This window comes from Xiphophorus hellerii, chromosome 20 (genome assembly GCF_003331165.1).
Source record: "Xiphophorus hellerii strain 12219 chromosome 20, Xiphophorus_hellerii-4.1, whole genome shotgun sequence".
NCBI classification, from domain to species: domain Eukaryota; kingdom Metazoa; phylum Chordata; class Actinopteri; order Cyprinodontiformes; family Poeciliidae; genus Xiphophorus; species Xiphophorus hellerii.
The window spans coordinates 4,976,146-4,993,621 of NC_045691.1; the positions used below are offsets into that span (position 1 = coordinate 4,976,146).

General features: G+C 39.1%; 1 protein-coding gene across 1 annotated transcript in view; it reads left to right on the forward strand.

The window, feature by feature from the left end:
- The first annotated feature begins 10,772 nt into the window (after positions 1-10,772).
- asic1b (acid-sensing (proton-gated) ion channel 1b) overlaps positions 10,773-17,476 on the forward strand; it is a 192,234-nt gene continuing 185,530 nt past the window's right edge. The window contains exon 1 of the mRNA XM_032549871.1: positions 10,773-12,173. Within this exon, the coding sequence (XP_032405762.1) occupies positions 11,812-12,173 (362 nt within the window). The 5' untranslated portion in view covers positions 10,773-11,811. The remainder of the gene's footprint in view (positions 12,174-17,476) is intronic.

Consider the following 17,476-nt stretch of genomic DNA (forward strand, 5'->3'; position numbering starts at 1 on the left):
CTTGCATCCCTGCATGGGTGACATCTGTGAAACTGATCCATACGCCTGCTTGCAAACTTTAATTGCAATTATACAAAAGCGAAAACAATCAATATACGCTCCTGCTGTCCCTGACAACTCTCTTACTACAGCACCTGATCACATTCTGTCCTCCTTCCATCTTCCCTCATTCCTCTCTGAGTCTGCTCCTGTATATCTGGTGGCTTTAAGGCGCAGGGTGATGTGGCTAATGGGGGAAGGGGCAGGACAGGGTAGCAGGATCCTGCTGCTGGAGAAAGATGATCTCCTGTGGTCATTTGTGCCTGATTGATCCCGGGGTGCATTACTCATCCGTCCCCGTCTTCTAATGACTGCTGCTGCTTTCACCTGCAGCTTCTTGCTTCTTCCCGCTCCCCTCCGCCCTGGGCTCAGCTGCTGCCGTGTTGCCAGGTCCCAGCCTTGGGTTTGCAGTCGTGATTGGGTCAAGCGGAGTGGAAATGGGCCGGGCTGCTCCGAGCTTCCTCCGAGCTTCCTCCTCCGAGTGTTGGAGGAGGAGCAAAGATGATTAAAAATCTGACACATTGTTGTTCAACCTCTTTTTGCAGCAGCTGTGTTTATTACATGAACAATGTGTATGAAAACTCATCACTATATGAGTATTTCATATCAGTCTATTGAATAATTATTGATTAAATATCTGAAATACTACCAAACTTTTTCATTGTTTTCACTGTTTTCCTTTTTGAGCAGTTATAAGGCACAAGTAGCAAAACATTAAACTGCTGCTGGCGCAAGTTACTCAACAGGTTGTTGCTAGGTAACCAACTTTAAATTGATGTGAGAGGTTGAGTGGCTAAAGTTTTTCCTCTACCTACATCTCCCAGAATTCTCTGCTGTTCTGGATCTGAGTTCAGTGAACATTCCATTTATTAATATTGATCATGTGTCTATCGCAATAGTTATTGATTCATTGTCCAGCCCTACATGACATTCAAATAGTTATCAAGATGTGACAAAAATCTCATTATCTCCAGTTGAAGAGAGACAGGAATTAAAAATCCTCTCCAACAGAAAAAGAGATTAAAACTTACGGTACTTTAAATGCATTTATTGGATTGCTCTGTCAAAAAAACTTGACAGCAAGGGGAGCTCTTGTATCTATTTTGTAATGCATGCTTTCTTTCTCTACTACAAATTTACAGTTTACCTGTCACTGGCAGTCAAATATAATTATTCCCACAGGGAAAGAAGAGCAAATAACTTAAGCATCAATTAGCACAACATCAGTTTGCGTAAATGTGTCATATCAGAAACTGCTTCATTTGCAGACTAATGTGTCAGTATATAAATTATAAAGCTGCCACAGTTTTACCAAATTGGTTTCTCCCTCCCAACTTCAACCCCATGAAAGAAAAGCAGGTTAGAGGCGGTTTGATGTCTGAGGGCGATGCGAGTTAAACACCACGGAGCAAACCTCCGAATCTATTGTGTATTCTGTCAATCACTTTCCACCTCTGACAATTGGAGGCACACAGACAAAGAATGTAATCGCAGGGCTTCACTGGTCTGTGCAATATTACTTTCATGCATGACTTCAGTCAGTATTATGAAGGGATATTGGAAAGGGAAAAAAATCACTTGGACTTCCTTGATTTTGAATAGTGAAACGGAATGAAGTGTCCATGTTGAAAAATCAACTTATAATCAACTGTAGATGTTTTACATGATCATCAGTGTGATGACCAAAGCATCTCAGAAGCTCATGATGTAAAAAGCTTTTTGCTTGCATTACAAGAGGTTTACAAAAATGATGACTCAGCATTGTTTGAATTAATTTGTTGGAAAGACTCAGGAACAATTGCTTTCAACTTTTCGCTCTTCTCAATGGGCGCACTGACAAAAAAACAAGCAAATCTAGCCTTGAGGCATCAAGATTTACTCAGCAAGCTGATACGATACCTGATAAAGAGATGATCTAAAACATTTACATCAAGAAAATTCCCTGAATTAATTCCATGCATGGCTCAAAAATACTTCATTTCACGTTTAACCCATGCTTTAAGTGAACTTATCGAAAACGCTTTGAGTTTCCCTGTTGGCTCTCTTTTTCGTCAGCACTTAAAAGTAATTGCTTGTGATTTCATTTTTAATCATGTCTTCAATGTGAATGCGGTTCTTTCCTGTCACAACGTGGAGCAGCTGCCCGTTTTTCTAAGCACATATCTCATAAAAGCAGGGCACAGATTTGCTTTAGAAAACTGTGCAGCAGCACACTACCAAGAAAATAAAATAAAAAAATTAAGCCTAAATGGAGACATGTTGGGGGTTTGAGTGAAACCTGGAGGTGAATAGTTAATTAGTAATTAATGAAACGAAGCAGCTTGGGAGTTTCTTTTTTTCCCTAAAGGATTATTTAAATTTCCTTTTGCACTTCTTGCAAGAAAGCAAGCGGACATTCAGTTTCTGTTGTGTTGTATAATAAGGCCTCAGCAGCAGACAATAGCCAATCACTCAAAAACATGCAGCCATTAAAGTGACAAGACACGAAATATGCAATCAGCTTCAATTCTCTGCAATTCTCTTCAGTATGAAACATGTCAGGCAAAAGCATATAGGAAGCTAAACTTCTGAAACCGTAGCTGACACCAAGAGTATTTGGTAATTGGATTAAATGCCAGCCCAGTAATTATGATAGGAGTCCAAAGTTCTCTGCTTTCCAATATCTCATGACACTCATTTGCGACGGATCGAAACTCAGGCTGGGAGTACACAAAGTTTATCAAAGGTAATTCCAAATTTTTTTCTTGCCAGGGCAGAGAATCAATCTTCCAGCAGAGATGGACCTGATGCTGTATCGAACTGGCGAAGCAGATGAATAACCCATGTTCAGACACAATCAGGAACACTAAAAGAGGGCAGAAATACAAGTGATGAGATGACACCACCTACCCATCGATAAATAGCCTTCAGGCACGTATTCATCTGTGCCAGCAGGACTCTGTAATCAAAGTGGCTTCAGACATTATAGCCAGAGCAGCTCCACATACATAAACCTTATCGCTGAAGAGGTGCATGTCAAAGTTGAAAATCAGAACAAGAATAGCAATTTTCAAACTCTAATTATTGCTTTACTACTATTCTAGTTTTGGTATAGTAGCACCAAAACTGTTACATATTTTTGTGTTACAGTGAAGTCAATATATTGACAAACCTAATAAGAGAAATGCAGTCCAATGCAAAAGTATTTACTCCCCTTAAACTTTTTACTTCGGAGCTATAAATCTCTAAGCTGTTCAGATTTTGTGTAACAGACTGACAAGGAGTAGCAAGTAACTGGAAACGGGACAAAATGTTACTCAGTTAGAATATTTTATGAATACAAATCTGAAAAGTGTGGCATGCATTTGCATTCAGCCAACGTGAGTAAATACTTTTACTTAAGATACATCTGCAGATTCTTCGGGGTATATTTCTGCCAGTGTCAAATAATTAGTCAATTCTTCATTGCATATTTGTTTTGGTTGTATTTATATACCCAGAATGCCCTGCAGTATAGTTCACTCCCTGCTTCTGGAGCGGTCTCCAGTCCGCTTGATGTTCACATAGGCATTCGAACAGCACCAGAATTCACTTTAATCGAACTGAGATCTTGGTTTTATAGTTCAAACTTAAGTTTCATTAAATCATACTAAACAGGACAGGTGTGAATCTCACTAGGGCATGTTACCATACACATAAAAAGTAATGAAAATGAACATGCACACACACACGCACACGCCCACGCACACGCACATGCACCCCAACACACACACACACCCACGCACACACACACGCACACCCACACACATATATGGCATCAGTAGAGGTAAAAGAGATCTGAGCCGACTTTGTAATAAAAAGTCACAACTGGGAATATTGAGCCTTTTTAATGATTCCCTCACTTGCTTTCAATGAAAGTGTCCTTGACTGATAATGATCATTGCTGCTAAAGCAGTGGGCATTTGTCTGGGCAGGAACCTGCAGATACCCATTATCAGATCTAATGACCATCTGTCTATGAGGACCTTATTTGGATCAGTGCCAAGACAAGAAAGCGTTGCAATCAGAGGCAGGTTCTGGTCATGGATATGAAAGACCTAAATCATCTGGGTCAAGAGCCTCTCGCTCCCACTGTGTGCTGCCTACCCAACGATAACTTAAGAGACATGTCAATAGGACCCCAGAGTGTGTTCGGGTTTCCTGCCAGCTCCCTCTGGGAAGGTTGGCAAACCACACAGCTTTAGCCGCCTTGGCCAAAGTAAAAGCTAGCATGCATGGAGAGAGCTGCAGGGAGATGCAAACACAAGAGACAAGTGGTGAGAGATTTTAGATCCTCCTTTGTGTAAACTCTCTCTGCAAGTGTAATCCAAATGACATCTAAAGAGAAATGGCTAAGCAAACTGTAAATTGGACAGGAGTTTTTATTCCCATTCTGGTAACAAATAGAATGTTTCTCTTTAAGTACTCCTGCTATATTCTTACATATATTTCATTTAATGCTAACGATGTGCTGACTCGTGGAAGCAGTTTGCCTTGTTAAAAAACTGAACATAAGAAAATAAGGAAACAGATGTAACCCTTTCTGTTCTGTGCATAATAGATAAAGTGGAGTTTATAGCGTACAGCACATCAATATTGTAAACTTATGGTGATTGTAAAAACACAACAAAAAGCATAATAATTTATACACTGTGTTTTATTAAATCTTAAATCTGAAAGTCACGTTTTCCCATCCCACATCATTAACACATTCAAATTATTATGAATATTGCTTTGTATTGTTTTTTTCTTGGGAATCAGCGCTTTCTCTCAGTTGGATGGATGGATTAGCTCTCCAAGCCAGTAGCTTCAAATCTCTTTTCTCACATTTACCCAGTTGAGCTCAGTGGAGTTAACCTAGAAAGCTTCAATTTTATGAACTTGAGAAAAGCCCAGATTCTTGCAGTTATTTCCACATTTGCCAAGTTTAAACTCAAAACTACTTCAACTGACCAAATCATACTTGGATTCTTCAGAGATTTATTTTCGAAAACACACAAAGCATCTTCACTGCCCTCATTGCCAAACAATAAAAATTAAAATGTCTCTTGTATAGATTTTATTGGTGTTGCAGAAAAGGCTTTGAATTTTTTTTATTTTACAAGCATTTTTAGTTTTATGATTATTGCATCTTAGCTTCAGAGTTTTCAAAGTATCTGTTTAAAATAAGACCCCCATCACAGTTTATCAGATAGATGGATATACTGTATATACTAACATAGATTAGTGCCAAACAATTCAACTCAAGTAAGAGTAGCACCATTTCAGCATTACTTAAATAGAAGTAAGAAGTATCGATCCAAGAAACTACTCGGCTAAGAGTAAAAAAGTAAAATGAAGCTGAGTAAAAGTAATTAGTGACTACCCACCTCTTATTGTGAGAAAATATAAACTGATCTATGAAAAAAGAGAAAACTTCAACAGAAAAGTCTGAGCAGAATTTTACTTTTATACTCATGGAAGCTCCTGGACTGCTGTGGCAATATCATATAAGCTGCAAAAAGACAAAAATTGGGTAAATGTAAATCATGTCCTATCAAAATGCCATTTCGGAATGTAATATCTACTGTAATATCAAACAAAATGTCTGACAAGGACTCACCTCCTCTTATTAGAGCAACGTATGGCTCACCTTCCCAGCAGTAGTGATCAATAAGAAAGGAAGGCTTCATAAATGCTGCCACATTTTCCCAGTCAATACCATGCCAAATAGCAATTTTGGATGTGCTACGAACAATTTCATGGGTGAGCTCTCCTTGCCTTTTGGCAATATGGTGTCTATGACAGATCTGGCAGTGGCAGTCGTGTGACACATCTGCCTTATTGCCTATTGTTGGCTCAGCCGTTGACTCTGACATATTTCCATTCGTTGTTCGGAACAGAACACAGATTCGTAAAGAGATTATTTTTTGAGCTTGTCTGAAAATACATGAACTGTAAACATGCATAAATGTAGAAATGAATGAGCATCTGTGTAGGACCTCACTGGAAAATGGACTCTGTTGTTGCTGTTATGATAATTTGCTCAGAACTAAATTTATCTGAGTGACCGAGTTTGCCCTCTGGTTGGTACAACTGAAACCATGTCCTCCTTTTATTGTTTGACATTAAATCACACGTGCAAGCTGTTTGCCTCATTAAAAAACTGAATATGATAAGTAAGAAAACAGACTTAGCTCTTTCTGTACTAAGCTCATTAGGTGCTGTTTTAGCAGTAAAGCATATAGCATACAATACATCAGTATTGCAAAAAATGTTTAGTTTCTGTTAGAAAGCGCATGGCAAAGGCTATTTCTTTTCTTAATACTGTGTTCTTAATTTTAAAGCAATCTGATGCAGGGTTCAGCCTTGATGTGTGCAGAAACCAATACACTAAAAAACTGTTTCCCTCTTTTGATAAGAAATTGTGCCCAAAGACAATGGGTGCAAGTTATTGTAGCTTGTTAATTTTGATGTGTCTGTTGCTAAAAACTGAGTACTTGTCCTACAAATAAATAAATTAATAAAAGGAAAAGGCAATATATAGAGGAAAGTGGGAAAAAATCAAGCATAGTGTATACTGAAAGACATAGACTTTGCAACATTGATTTTCTACTCTCAAAAGTTTGAGTGGAACAGTATCTGCATTTGCATTACAAATGTGCGTAAAACTGTCAATATTCTGGTAATGTCGGAAAAAACCCAATTTCAGAATCGCTGTTTCCATTAAAATCACACGTGAAGTTTGTTCATTTATTAGAAAAACATGCTGCGCCACGATCCTCCAACTACTTCTTGTCGTCTTCTTCAGCATCTGGTCATTTTTTTGTTTTTTGCAAAATCAAAAAAAAGTGTTTCAGTTGCAGTTTTGTGAAATAAACCAATTTCAATACAACCACAAAACCACCTCGTCCTAGTGCCAAAAACAATAACTGTTTTCGAAATTGGATTGTTCTTGTCAAGCGAATACATTTTTGAAATGTTAAATTGTGCAAATGTCTGGTCAGTGGAAACAGGATGGAGCTGGAAACTGGGGTTGGTAAATTATGATAAACCTGACTTCATGTCAGAAGTTTTAAAAGTTAGAAATACCTTCTGGTTTGTACAGCTGCACCCGTGTCCTGAAACCATTTTTCACAACATTTGGGTAAAATGGAGGCGCACATCAAGCCTTCAAACACACTTCTTCCTTATGTTGACATTCTGGATAAATCAAAAGAAATCTTCCATCATGTCAGAAAGGGAATATTAGATCTCCACAAACCTTGTTCATCCTTGGGTTCAATTTCCATTAGCACAAAGATATGTTATTCTGTTCAAGCAATTATGTGTCAGGAGACACGTTCTGTATCCCCAGGATGAGCATGTTTTGTTGCATGACCCTCAGAACAAAAGCAAATTGCTTCGTGAAAATGCTGGTTGAAGCTGGTAAGAGAGTTATTATCTACAGAGAAATTAGTCCTGTTCCAACAAGGACAGGCCACTCAGAGAAAAACTTTTATTATTATTCTGGCATTGAGCAAATACAAACCATTTTGGTAGTCAAAGCTGACCAACAACCTTGAGTTGATAACTGGCTGGAGACAATAAAAAGATGAGTGGATCTAAACTGACATAAAACAAGAAGGTTTAGTCTTAATTTAATGTCATACAGTACAAAAAAAAAGCACAAAAACAGCTGAGTTACTATTTTTATATTGGAAACAATTATACAAGATAATATTTTATACTAATAAGTAAAAACATCAGAAGTGTGGCAGTAACATGATAAACTCAACTAATCATAAGAAGTTGTTTTATGAATGTGTCTTTGACTTGTAAATGTGATCATTAGTGCTCAAGTATTCCTGGGATTTATTTTAATATCAAGAAAGACAGCGACTTTTCCATGAAGAATTTGCAAGATGTGCTGAATAATTTGGCAAAAGCCTATTTGGAAAACAGAGATAGAACAGTTAAAGTCAAATTATTTCCTGCAAGATGCTTCTCTGTAGTGAATCCCAAGAATAAATGGTACAAACACATACAGGCTAACGCACTCCCTGTTTAGATTGATAACTCTATTTTTCTGCTTAAAAGAACTTTATCTTCTGGCACTTCCTGGATAAAATCACCAATATGAATATATATTTTTCACACAATATACTGTTTTGCAAAAGTATTTACACCCATTGAACTTTTTCACCTTATCACATGACAGCCACAAACTTTAGCACATTTTATTGTCACTTTATGTGACAGAAAGTAGAACAAAATTGTGAAGTGAAAGGAAAACTACAGTTTCCCAGTTATTTATTCTTTTTATAAACAAGTGTTTGCCATGCATTTGTGTTTAGCTGCTTAGTCAATACCTCAAACAATTCCTTTCAGAAATCATGTAGCTACTATTTATAGTTCACCTGTTTTTAATTTGTTTTTTGACAACCCAATAAGTCTTTTTGAGAACAACAAACAGCATTGTGAAGAGAAAGGAACACAGTCAGCACGAAGGTTGTAGAGTAGAGTTGTAAAAAGCAGTTAATCCTAAAAGATTTAAGATTAGGAGAAGTTCATCTTCAACCATAATGGCCTACATGCATGTCTGTTAGAAAGGCTTTAAACCAGGAGTGTCAAACTCCAGTCCTCATGGGCCGGAGTTCTGCAGTTTTTAGATGTGCACTGGAATGAAATTACTTAATTACCTCCTCCTGGTGTAGATCAGTTCTCCAGAGCCTTGCTAATGACCTAGTTATTCTATTCAGGTGTGGTGCAGCAGAGGCACATAAAAGTTGCGGGACTGCGGCCCTTGAGGACTGGAGTTTGACACCTGTGCTTTAAACAAATCAAAACATGAGTTAGAATGGCCCAGACCAGCGTTTCCCAATTCCGGTCCTCAGGCCTCCCTGCCCTGCATGTTTTAGGTGTTTCCCTTCTGCTACACACCTGGATTGAATATATGGGTGATCAACAGGTTTCTGCAGCACTTGATGCTCATGCAATCATTTGAATCAGCTGCTCTGGAATAGAGGCACATCTTAGTGATGGTGAGATGAAGCCTCATGAGGCATTGAACCACTTGAGCCAACTGGTTCGAGAAAGGGTTCATTTCTTGAGGCTTCATGTGCACACGAAACCACCTACTGGCCAGGTGTATAATCACAGCCAGCTGTATCTTAACACATGTGATGCATTGAATTTTTGTCTATTATGGCTCTTGGGAATGACTTCACAAAAGGTGTAGGACGAAATCATTTGTCTACATAAATTATGTATACACATATGTGTATAATAAAATATTGTTTGAATGTATTCTCTGTGTGTAATTATTCCCAAAATAGTAGTGTCATGTGATATGGCATGTTGTGTAATAATGTTTTTCTGTGACTCTAGAAAAATGGCATGGGCTTAATCAGGCAGAGGACAGCGAAAGTGCCTGTGGAACTAGGGAGGGGGTAGTGAATAGGCTAATGCTTGTGTAACTTGGATGATTTCATGCATTTTTATTAAGAAACAACAATTTCTCCACAGTTTTTGGTTTCACACGATTTCTCTTTTTTGACACTACATGGATGAGGTGTTATTATTGTACCCCAACTCCTTGGAGCACAATAAACACCTCACCTTTACAGAAAATAAGAAACAGTGAAAAATACAGTTCCTCATAAGCAAACCTAATGCATCTGCAAATGTTCAGTTCACCTTACCTTGTTAGGGCTTATCAAATCAAAATGTTCCCACATAGGGGAAATCCTCCTCTTTCTCGCCGGCTCCATCCTACTCCTATCCTGTCCTCGCGCTCCTAAATCTCCTATCTATGTATCTATCTCCTAAACTCTCCAAACACCAAACTAACTGTCTCAAACTAAATAACCACTATCCAAACTCTGCTATCCAAACTATCAAAACTCTATCCACTCTCTCAACTGACCGCAACTCGCCTACAACAACCCACATTTTGAATGGAGCCTGTGGGGTTTCTAAAGCTGTCAAACCCCGCGCCAACATCTGAGCCACTTCCCGAAGCAGTCACGTGGTACAGCCAGGCAGCGAGGCTTCGGACGTCATCGTTTTCGGCTCCTCCCCTAAATGAAGCAAGCCTCGATACGCGCTTTACGGAAACGCCCCCTCCATTACTCGACACACGCCTCGAAGCCTCGGCACATCACGTAACATCACTAGCACATCTAAAACATGCAGAGCAGGGGGGCCTGAGGACCGGAATTGGGAAACGCTGGCCCAGACAAAATCCAGAGCAAAATCTAAGTGAACATCTGTGCAGAAACTTGAAAATGTTTGCTTGCAGATTCTCTCTATCCAGTCTGACTGAATGTAAGAAGGATTTTACAAAATTCCAGTCGCAAAGTAGAGACTTACTGAAAAGCACTTTCTGTTGTGAGTGAGTGAAATAGATCTACAAACATTCACAGCTGTTAAAGTTAGAGACATGGCAACCATATTCATGTCAGATTATGTGTAACGGTTGTCATGGAACCCACATTATAAACTTAATGCTTACATTAGAATCTTAATTCTTTGGAAGCTTTTTGGTTGTTTTCTTCCTGCCCTTGGTGCAATCTAATTGGGTGCTGTTGTAACATCTCCAATGTTCTTTTAAAATTATTTTTTGTCAGTTATTATTATTATTATTACCTTTAATGGCAGAAAGAGAAAACTTGAGGCTCTCGGAGCTGCCTGAAACTATCAGTGAACTGGTTTGCTTTTCAGTGACATCCTCCGTGATGTAGTTTTATTCTAGCCGCTTCGGATGCGTGTCTGACACAAGTCGTGTGTCGCCGACGTTGGACTCCTTCAGCCCGCCGTCCTATCCCTGCTCTCTCCTGTTTGGGACGAATGGAAGTGATCCAGGCAAGCCGCCACCGCAGCTGCTGACAAGCTCCACTGAATTCAGAAGGAAAGGTGTTTCAAGCAGGAACAACCTCCTTTACTCCCTGGTAGCCTTCGCTTTTTTTCTCCTCACATAAACTTGAAGATATACGGGGGATGTGAGTGTGTTTGGCGTGCTGCTCCCCGCATTGTGGTGAAGGAATGGATGCGAGCAGAGGCGCACCGACCGAGGCAGCTCTGACACAGACCCAGCTCCAGCTCCTGTGTGATGCAGCTGTGGAAAACCCAGGAGGACGAGCCGACGACTGCTTTTAAAACATTAACAGACCAGAGATCAGCGGCTCCTTGTTATTCAGCACGTGTCCGGATTTGATTTGAGGATCTGGGAAAAAGCCATGTTGCCTGTCGACTCTCCTGCCTTACAATGAGAGAGAATACACCAGCGCTTTGATTTCTTAATTCCCTTCTCTTCTTGCTCTGATTATTCCCCACTCGTGTGTTCCTGCGCTTTGCTTTTTTTTGGTGATCACTGTGGAAACAACTCGCTTAGATTGCAGAAGTGTGCAAGAGAAGAGGACAGCGCTGGCATCTCTCCATGCGCGCTCCGCTGTTTTTTTTTTTAAATATTAAAATTATGGAACTGTGACTTTAAACTGAGGCAGCAAATATCGCATGCTTCCTACATCTGCTCTGTGTACGGACTGAGTGTTCAGATGCGATTTTGAGTAAAATGCTCTGATTGAGGACCTTCTCTTTTTTTTTTTTTTTGCCGGCTGTCAGTGACGCAACATCTCACACAGACTGCATGAGAAATACATGCGTAGAAGGGCGTGAACTTGGCAACGGCTAACATCCTCCTCATAAATAAAGCATCAACTTATTCATAAAGCCAATTCGCGCGGTTTGCAGCCTCCCAGTCACCATCCATCCAAACTCATCCCGCTGGAAATAATGGATCTGAAAGCGGACCCGGAGGACGTGGACTACAAGCGGCCGGCTCCCATTGAAGTTTTTGCCACCAGGTCCACGCTGCACGGCATCTCGCACATGTTCACTTATGAACGAAAGTACGTGAAGCGCAGCCTGTGGATTGTGTTCTTCTTGGCCTCTTTGGGGGTGCTGGTGATGGTGTGCGTGGACCGGGTGCAGTTTTACTTCGAGTATCCCCACGTCACCAAGCTGGACGAGGTGGCCGCGTCCATGATCGTGTTCCCCGCGGTCACCTTCTGCAACCTCAACTCCTTCCGCTTCAGCCAGGTGACTCACAACGACCTGTACCACGCTGGCGACTTCCTCGCCTTGCTCAATGGCAGGTGTGTAGGTCTAATTGAAACTATTAACCTGTGGGCGGTGCTTTCTGTCTGTCTGTCTGTCTGATTCCAGCAGAAATCTGTTGTGTGGTAAAGTTTTGAGCCTATCCTGAACAGAAATTGGTTCATGAACACATTCTTCAAAAAGTTAAAAAAGATAGACACATTTAAACTGTATGATTGGGAAAAAAATGAGTACACATTTCTTTTTGTGTCTATAGTTACGAATTATCTCAAATTATTTTTTTCGGGTTATCAATAGCCGTGTTTATATTACACATATGCGCAAAACTTTATATTCCGCAAATGTCGATAAAAAACATTTCATGAAATAAGAAAGCAATTAAAATCACACACGAATGAGTTTGTTCACACAAGTCGTTAAAAACATGCAGATTCTACAACTACTTCCTGTCTTCTTCTTCTTCGTGGTTTGTGCCAGCACCATCCGGTTGTTAATGACATGACTGGTGAGATGCAGAAAAAAAAGTGTTTTCATTTACAGTTTTGAAAAAAAAAAAACCCACCTTATCCTAGTGCCCAAACATTTTATTGGAAAACTATATATTTTTTTAATCTAAATTGGTGTGTTTCTATTAAGCAACTTTATTTTTGAAATGTTAAATTGCACAAACATATGATCAATTAAAATATAGCTCGGGATACTCCACACACAAAGGGTTACCCCCCAAACTCTCTGCCTAGTCCAACTTTATCCAAACATGCTATTGGAAAATTTAATGGAAGAAAAATTGTGCAGAAGGGATAACTGCAGTCTTTAGAGGTTATGTTGCACAGCCGCTTAGAGAGTGCTTCACTGTCCACAATCTCTATGTGCTTACTCATGTCGAGGAATGGCTGCTAAGTCCATGATTGTAGTGTATAGATGGAGGTTTAGTAACCTTTAAAACTGTCTAATTGTGAGAATGTTGCAGAAAGGAACTCTTACGCCACATGATTCATTTGAAAAAAGCCCACCACCAATCTGCATCAATCTAAAGAATAAATTGTGGAAGGAATGTCCAAAAAAGCCGCCACCACACCTGAGTCTTATATACATCTTTAAAAACACACATTCCCATTATATCTGGTTTTTGTTAAAACTCAGCTGGCAGCTCCGATCCTGCTGAGGGAGTTTTGTTATCGGGATGTGCCTGAAGAACCATGTCTTCTGTAGAAACCTCAGACAAATAGAGAGATATCAGGAGCCAGGGCTTATTACTGGTTTAAAGTGAAGGAGTGCGTCTTCTAAAAACATTCCCACGTCTGTATTTTGGCTATGACACGACTCCCTTTTCTCCCAATAGGAATGAACTTATGATGAGCAGATTTGAGGAAAATAAGTGTTAATCCATCATTTATGTAAGCTGTCGACGTCCCGGTTTGTTGTAACTGGATTTTTATATTTACACACAGACACATCCTGGACATTGGTCACGACTCCTTGCTTTTGAACTAAAGAAAATGTCAGAAGTGTCTTACCTGGGTGAAGCAGAAAAAGGCCTGAGCTGCTGCTCAGTGGTCCAAGGGCTTCTTTTATGATGAAAGTAAACTTTGTATTTCGTTTGGAAATCAAGATCCAAGAGCCTGAAGGAAGATTGAAGTGGCACAGACTCCGAGTTGTTTGAGATCCTGTATGAAGTTTCTACAGTTGATGATTTGAGGAGTCATTTTATCTGCTGGTGTTGGATTACTGTGTTTTTATTAAGTCTGAAGTCAGCATGCTTCCCTCTTCTAACAAGTTTTATGGAGATGTTGGTTATATCTTTAAGCAGAACTTTCCACATTCTAACATTTCCAAAATATCTGCCTCAATGTAGATGTTAATAATGCTATTCTTAAGTTCTCGAGCAACTTGATTTAGATTTTTTTCCCCCAGCTGCAAACCATTTTCATAAAAATGATCCAAACCACATGTTTGATTTAGGCCATTGTATGGAACAAATCTATTTAATGTGCAAATTTTACTTTTGAATTTGAATTTGTCAGCATTTAGTCAGAAAACGGAACATTTCTCTACGCCAGTGAGGTGATCTGATCACAAACGCTTCTTGAAACCAGCTGGCAAGACGCTTCAGGCTACCGTTTCACTCTGAAGTCGTACAAACTGTTACTTTTGTGTCAAATCCTGTTTTCAGCAAAGAAGGCAAACTAAAGTCAGCTATGACGTCTGAATTGTCTTGGGTGATGCCATGTCTGCCACGCAAGTGCAGAGCACTGTTAACGTTGGCCTGCTTTGATTGTCACCTGAGGAGCTCTGGGAGATCTGGGAGATGTGCAAAATAACATGGACAAAGCATGCAAAGCCTTTTAAAGCTCTGAACTCCACTGCCCTTCCTCTGATGCAACTAAGGAAGATGGAGGGTCATGCATGAAAGGTGGCCCCTGAAAGCAGGGTGACAGCAAATTAAAGCATTAGCATGAGAGTTAATAATGAAGAGAATTATGAATCGTGTTTTATTGGACATTAACCCTTCCTGTGACGGTTATGTAATATTTTCAACATGAAATATGCTTCTAACATCAGTTTGTTGAGCTGTGATAAGTGTTTGAAAAAAAGTACATTTATGAACTGCACTTGGATAAGAAACCGTAACTGTTTCTAGGGTGATTTCACAAAAATACTTAGTCTTAAAAATAAAATAAAAAAAAGAGTAATCTTCAGTACAAGTACTGATTAACTAATTTTTTAAAAATATTTGAAAAGAGCAAAGATATGTGATTGCACACAGCGGTACAATCATATACCTCTGTTTTTTTTTGGGAGTTTAGATAAAATGGCAGCATTATTGAATAGATTTAAAAAAAACAGCGTGACAGAGCTACGAACCGACCAAGTGACAATGTTTCATGTAAGAACATTCTGCTGATTCAAAGCATTCCTTTATTATTTTATTATTCATGGTGCACAAATATCCATGCATTAGATTAATGACTGCAGTTGACTTTAACGTCTCCTGCTGACAGTGTGGAGAGATGTGCGTTATTCACAGCTGCCATCTCTTCTCTCCTCACTTGTTGCTCCCTGACGTGCTTTGATCATATAGTATCGTCGCAGCCTTGACAAGCTCGCTGTCTCATGTTGAAAGTGTTGAGTGTGAATATATTCACTTTTTGTTTTCAGTGCCACCCCTTCTTATTCTGATCACAATCCCTAGAAGAATACTGATGGAGACATTTGACTTTGTTCTGGAGCAGGCGAAATTCACTCGTCAGAAAGCGCACAAAAATTAATATTTCATTAAAGCGAAAATAAAATATATATGGAAACCTGACACATCTTAATCCCACCTTGAACACATCACTCCATTTATTTTTAGCATATTGATCCACTAAGCTCAGCAGCCTAAGGCACAAAGCACCTCTCTGCATGGCGTACATGTTTGGCTGATGTATATCTAATTCCCCATTTTCACTCTGAGTATTGTTTTTCTATGACCTCTGTACATGCATGTATATTCCAGCCATTCTGGAAAGTAACATTTCCCTCTTTCTTGAGTCTGTAGCACAAATGCTTCAGACTCAAGTGTGTGATTTAAAAATCAATACGTGTATACTATATAACATGTTTTTGTGTTTTTACTAGCAGTTCTAATAAAATATCAGGCTGTTACACCTATTATGTCTCAGACAGAGAAACGAGTGAAAGACCAAGGAAAAATCAAAACAAAAAAGGCAAAAAAGAAACAAACAGGAGGCTGAGGGAAAGTAAATGTAGTTGCATTTGCTCCGAGTGACTTTGATGAGCTGACTTTAGATGGAGGGAGGGGACTACATGCTGAGGCAATTAACTTGTGTCTCATAAGCTGTGTGATGAACACGTCTTTATCCCGCCGTAATTAGTGCTGTTTGTTAAGCTACAGAGTTGTCCCTCTGATTAACACTCTCCCATCTCCCATTGTTTCTTGCCCTCTCTGTTATGTTGGCTTTGAGGGGACTTCTATTTTAATTTTTTGCTACTCAGAGAAGTGAAGCATGAGAGATTTTTCTTAAAAAAAAACACTTTGTAGGCGGGTATATCCGGTTTTTCCGTTAAAAGTAGAATGAGTCGTAGATATACCAGGACCCATGTTCAAAACACATTGAGTCATAAAGTGCTAATGCTGAAAGTGGAAAGCTGATATTTTAAGTCTACTGGGCCATAATGTCTCTGTATTCAGTAATTTTGACCAGGTTGTGTGCAGTTTGAAATATAATAAAGAACAAGAGGTACCTCCAAGCTTTGTTCAAATTTACAAATTAAATTAAAATATTTCAGGGTTTAAGAATGTTTCAGACTAAAACTTTGCTGAAAATGAGCATCTCTCTTCCCACAATCAGAAAAAGGCAAAGAGTGATGTGACAGAATAAATAACTGTGACTTGACTAAAATGTGGTTTAAAATGGTGTATTTGCATAATATGTCCAACAGTAGTACAAAAAATGTTACAACCACACAGAGGAGGGATATTTCATGAAATTAGTCCTTTTTTCTCTATGGCTCCACCAATGGAAACCAGAAATTTAAAGTATGCCTGTATGAGGAGGCAATTCCCTTAACTTTAATGGAGTATTTTTAATGGCTTGTGTTACAACAGCTTTATAAAACTCCTGAAACGTAGCTACAGTTTTTGGTTTTGGTTTGCTACGCCAAGGTTACACACCAGACGCTCCAGTTTTGGCTCTACTGCCAACATTCAGACCTCTGATGTTTGCCAAATGTTATTTCTGAGACTTAGGAGGAAAGAAAAGTTCTCCATGACGTATTCCTCTCCCTACTCACAGTATTCTTTAATGCTGTAGATAAATCATTGATTTTCTAAACTTTAAAAGAGACGTATACTTCTTTTTTTTTTCTACTGGTGCATCATTTTCTGTGGTCTTAATATAAGCTTGACTTCTGCTTTGGTACAGAATGCCTCTCATATATATCAATATATATCTATTTTTTCTTTCTTGCAGAGTAAACTTTGTAGTATCTGACGATGCACTTGGTTCCCCTCCAGTCTTTTATTTGGAAAACGTATTTAAAGATGTATAAAGAAACTGCCAATATTGACTCCAGAGAGCAATCATCATCCACTGTGAATCATAACAGCACACAGAGCTTAAACTGCAAACTGGTAGAAAATCAAAGTTTCATGCTCAACTAAATGTACAAAGCTGTGCAAAATCTTTTATGCCCCTTTTATATTTTCTCACATCAAAACTGAAACATTCATTTCAGATTTATTTGGGTTCTGCAGTACAACTACACAAAGACATAATTGTGGACAGCAAGAAGTTAAAATTAGTTTTAGTTTCTTCTCTAAGTGTTCTAAAGATTG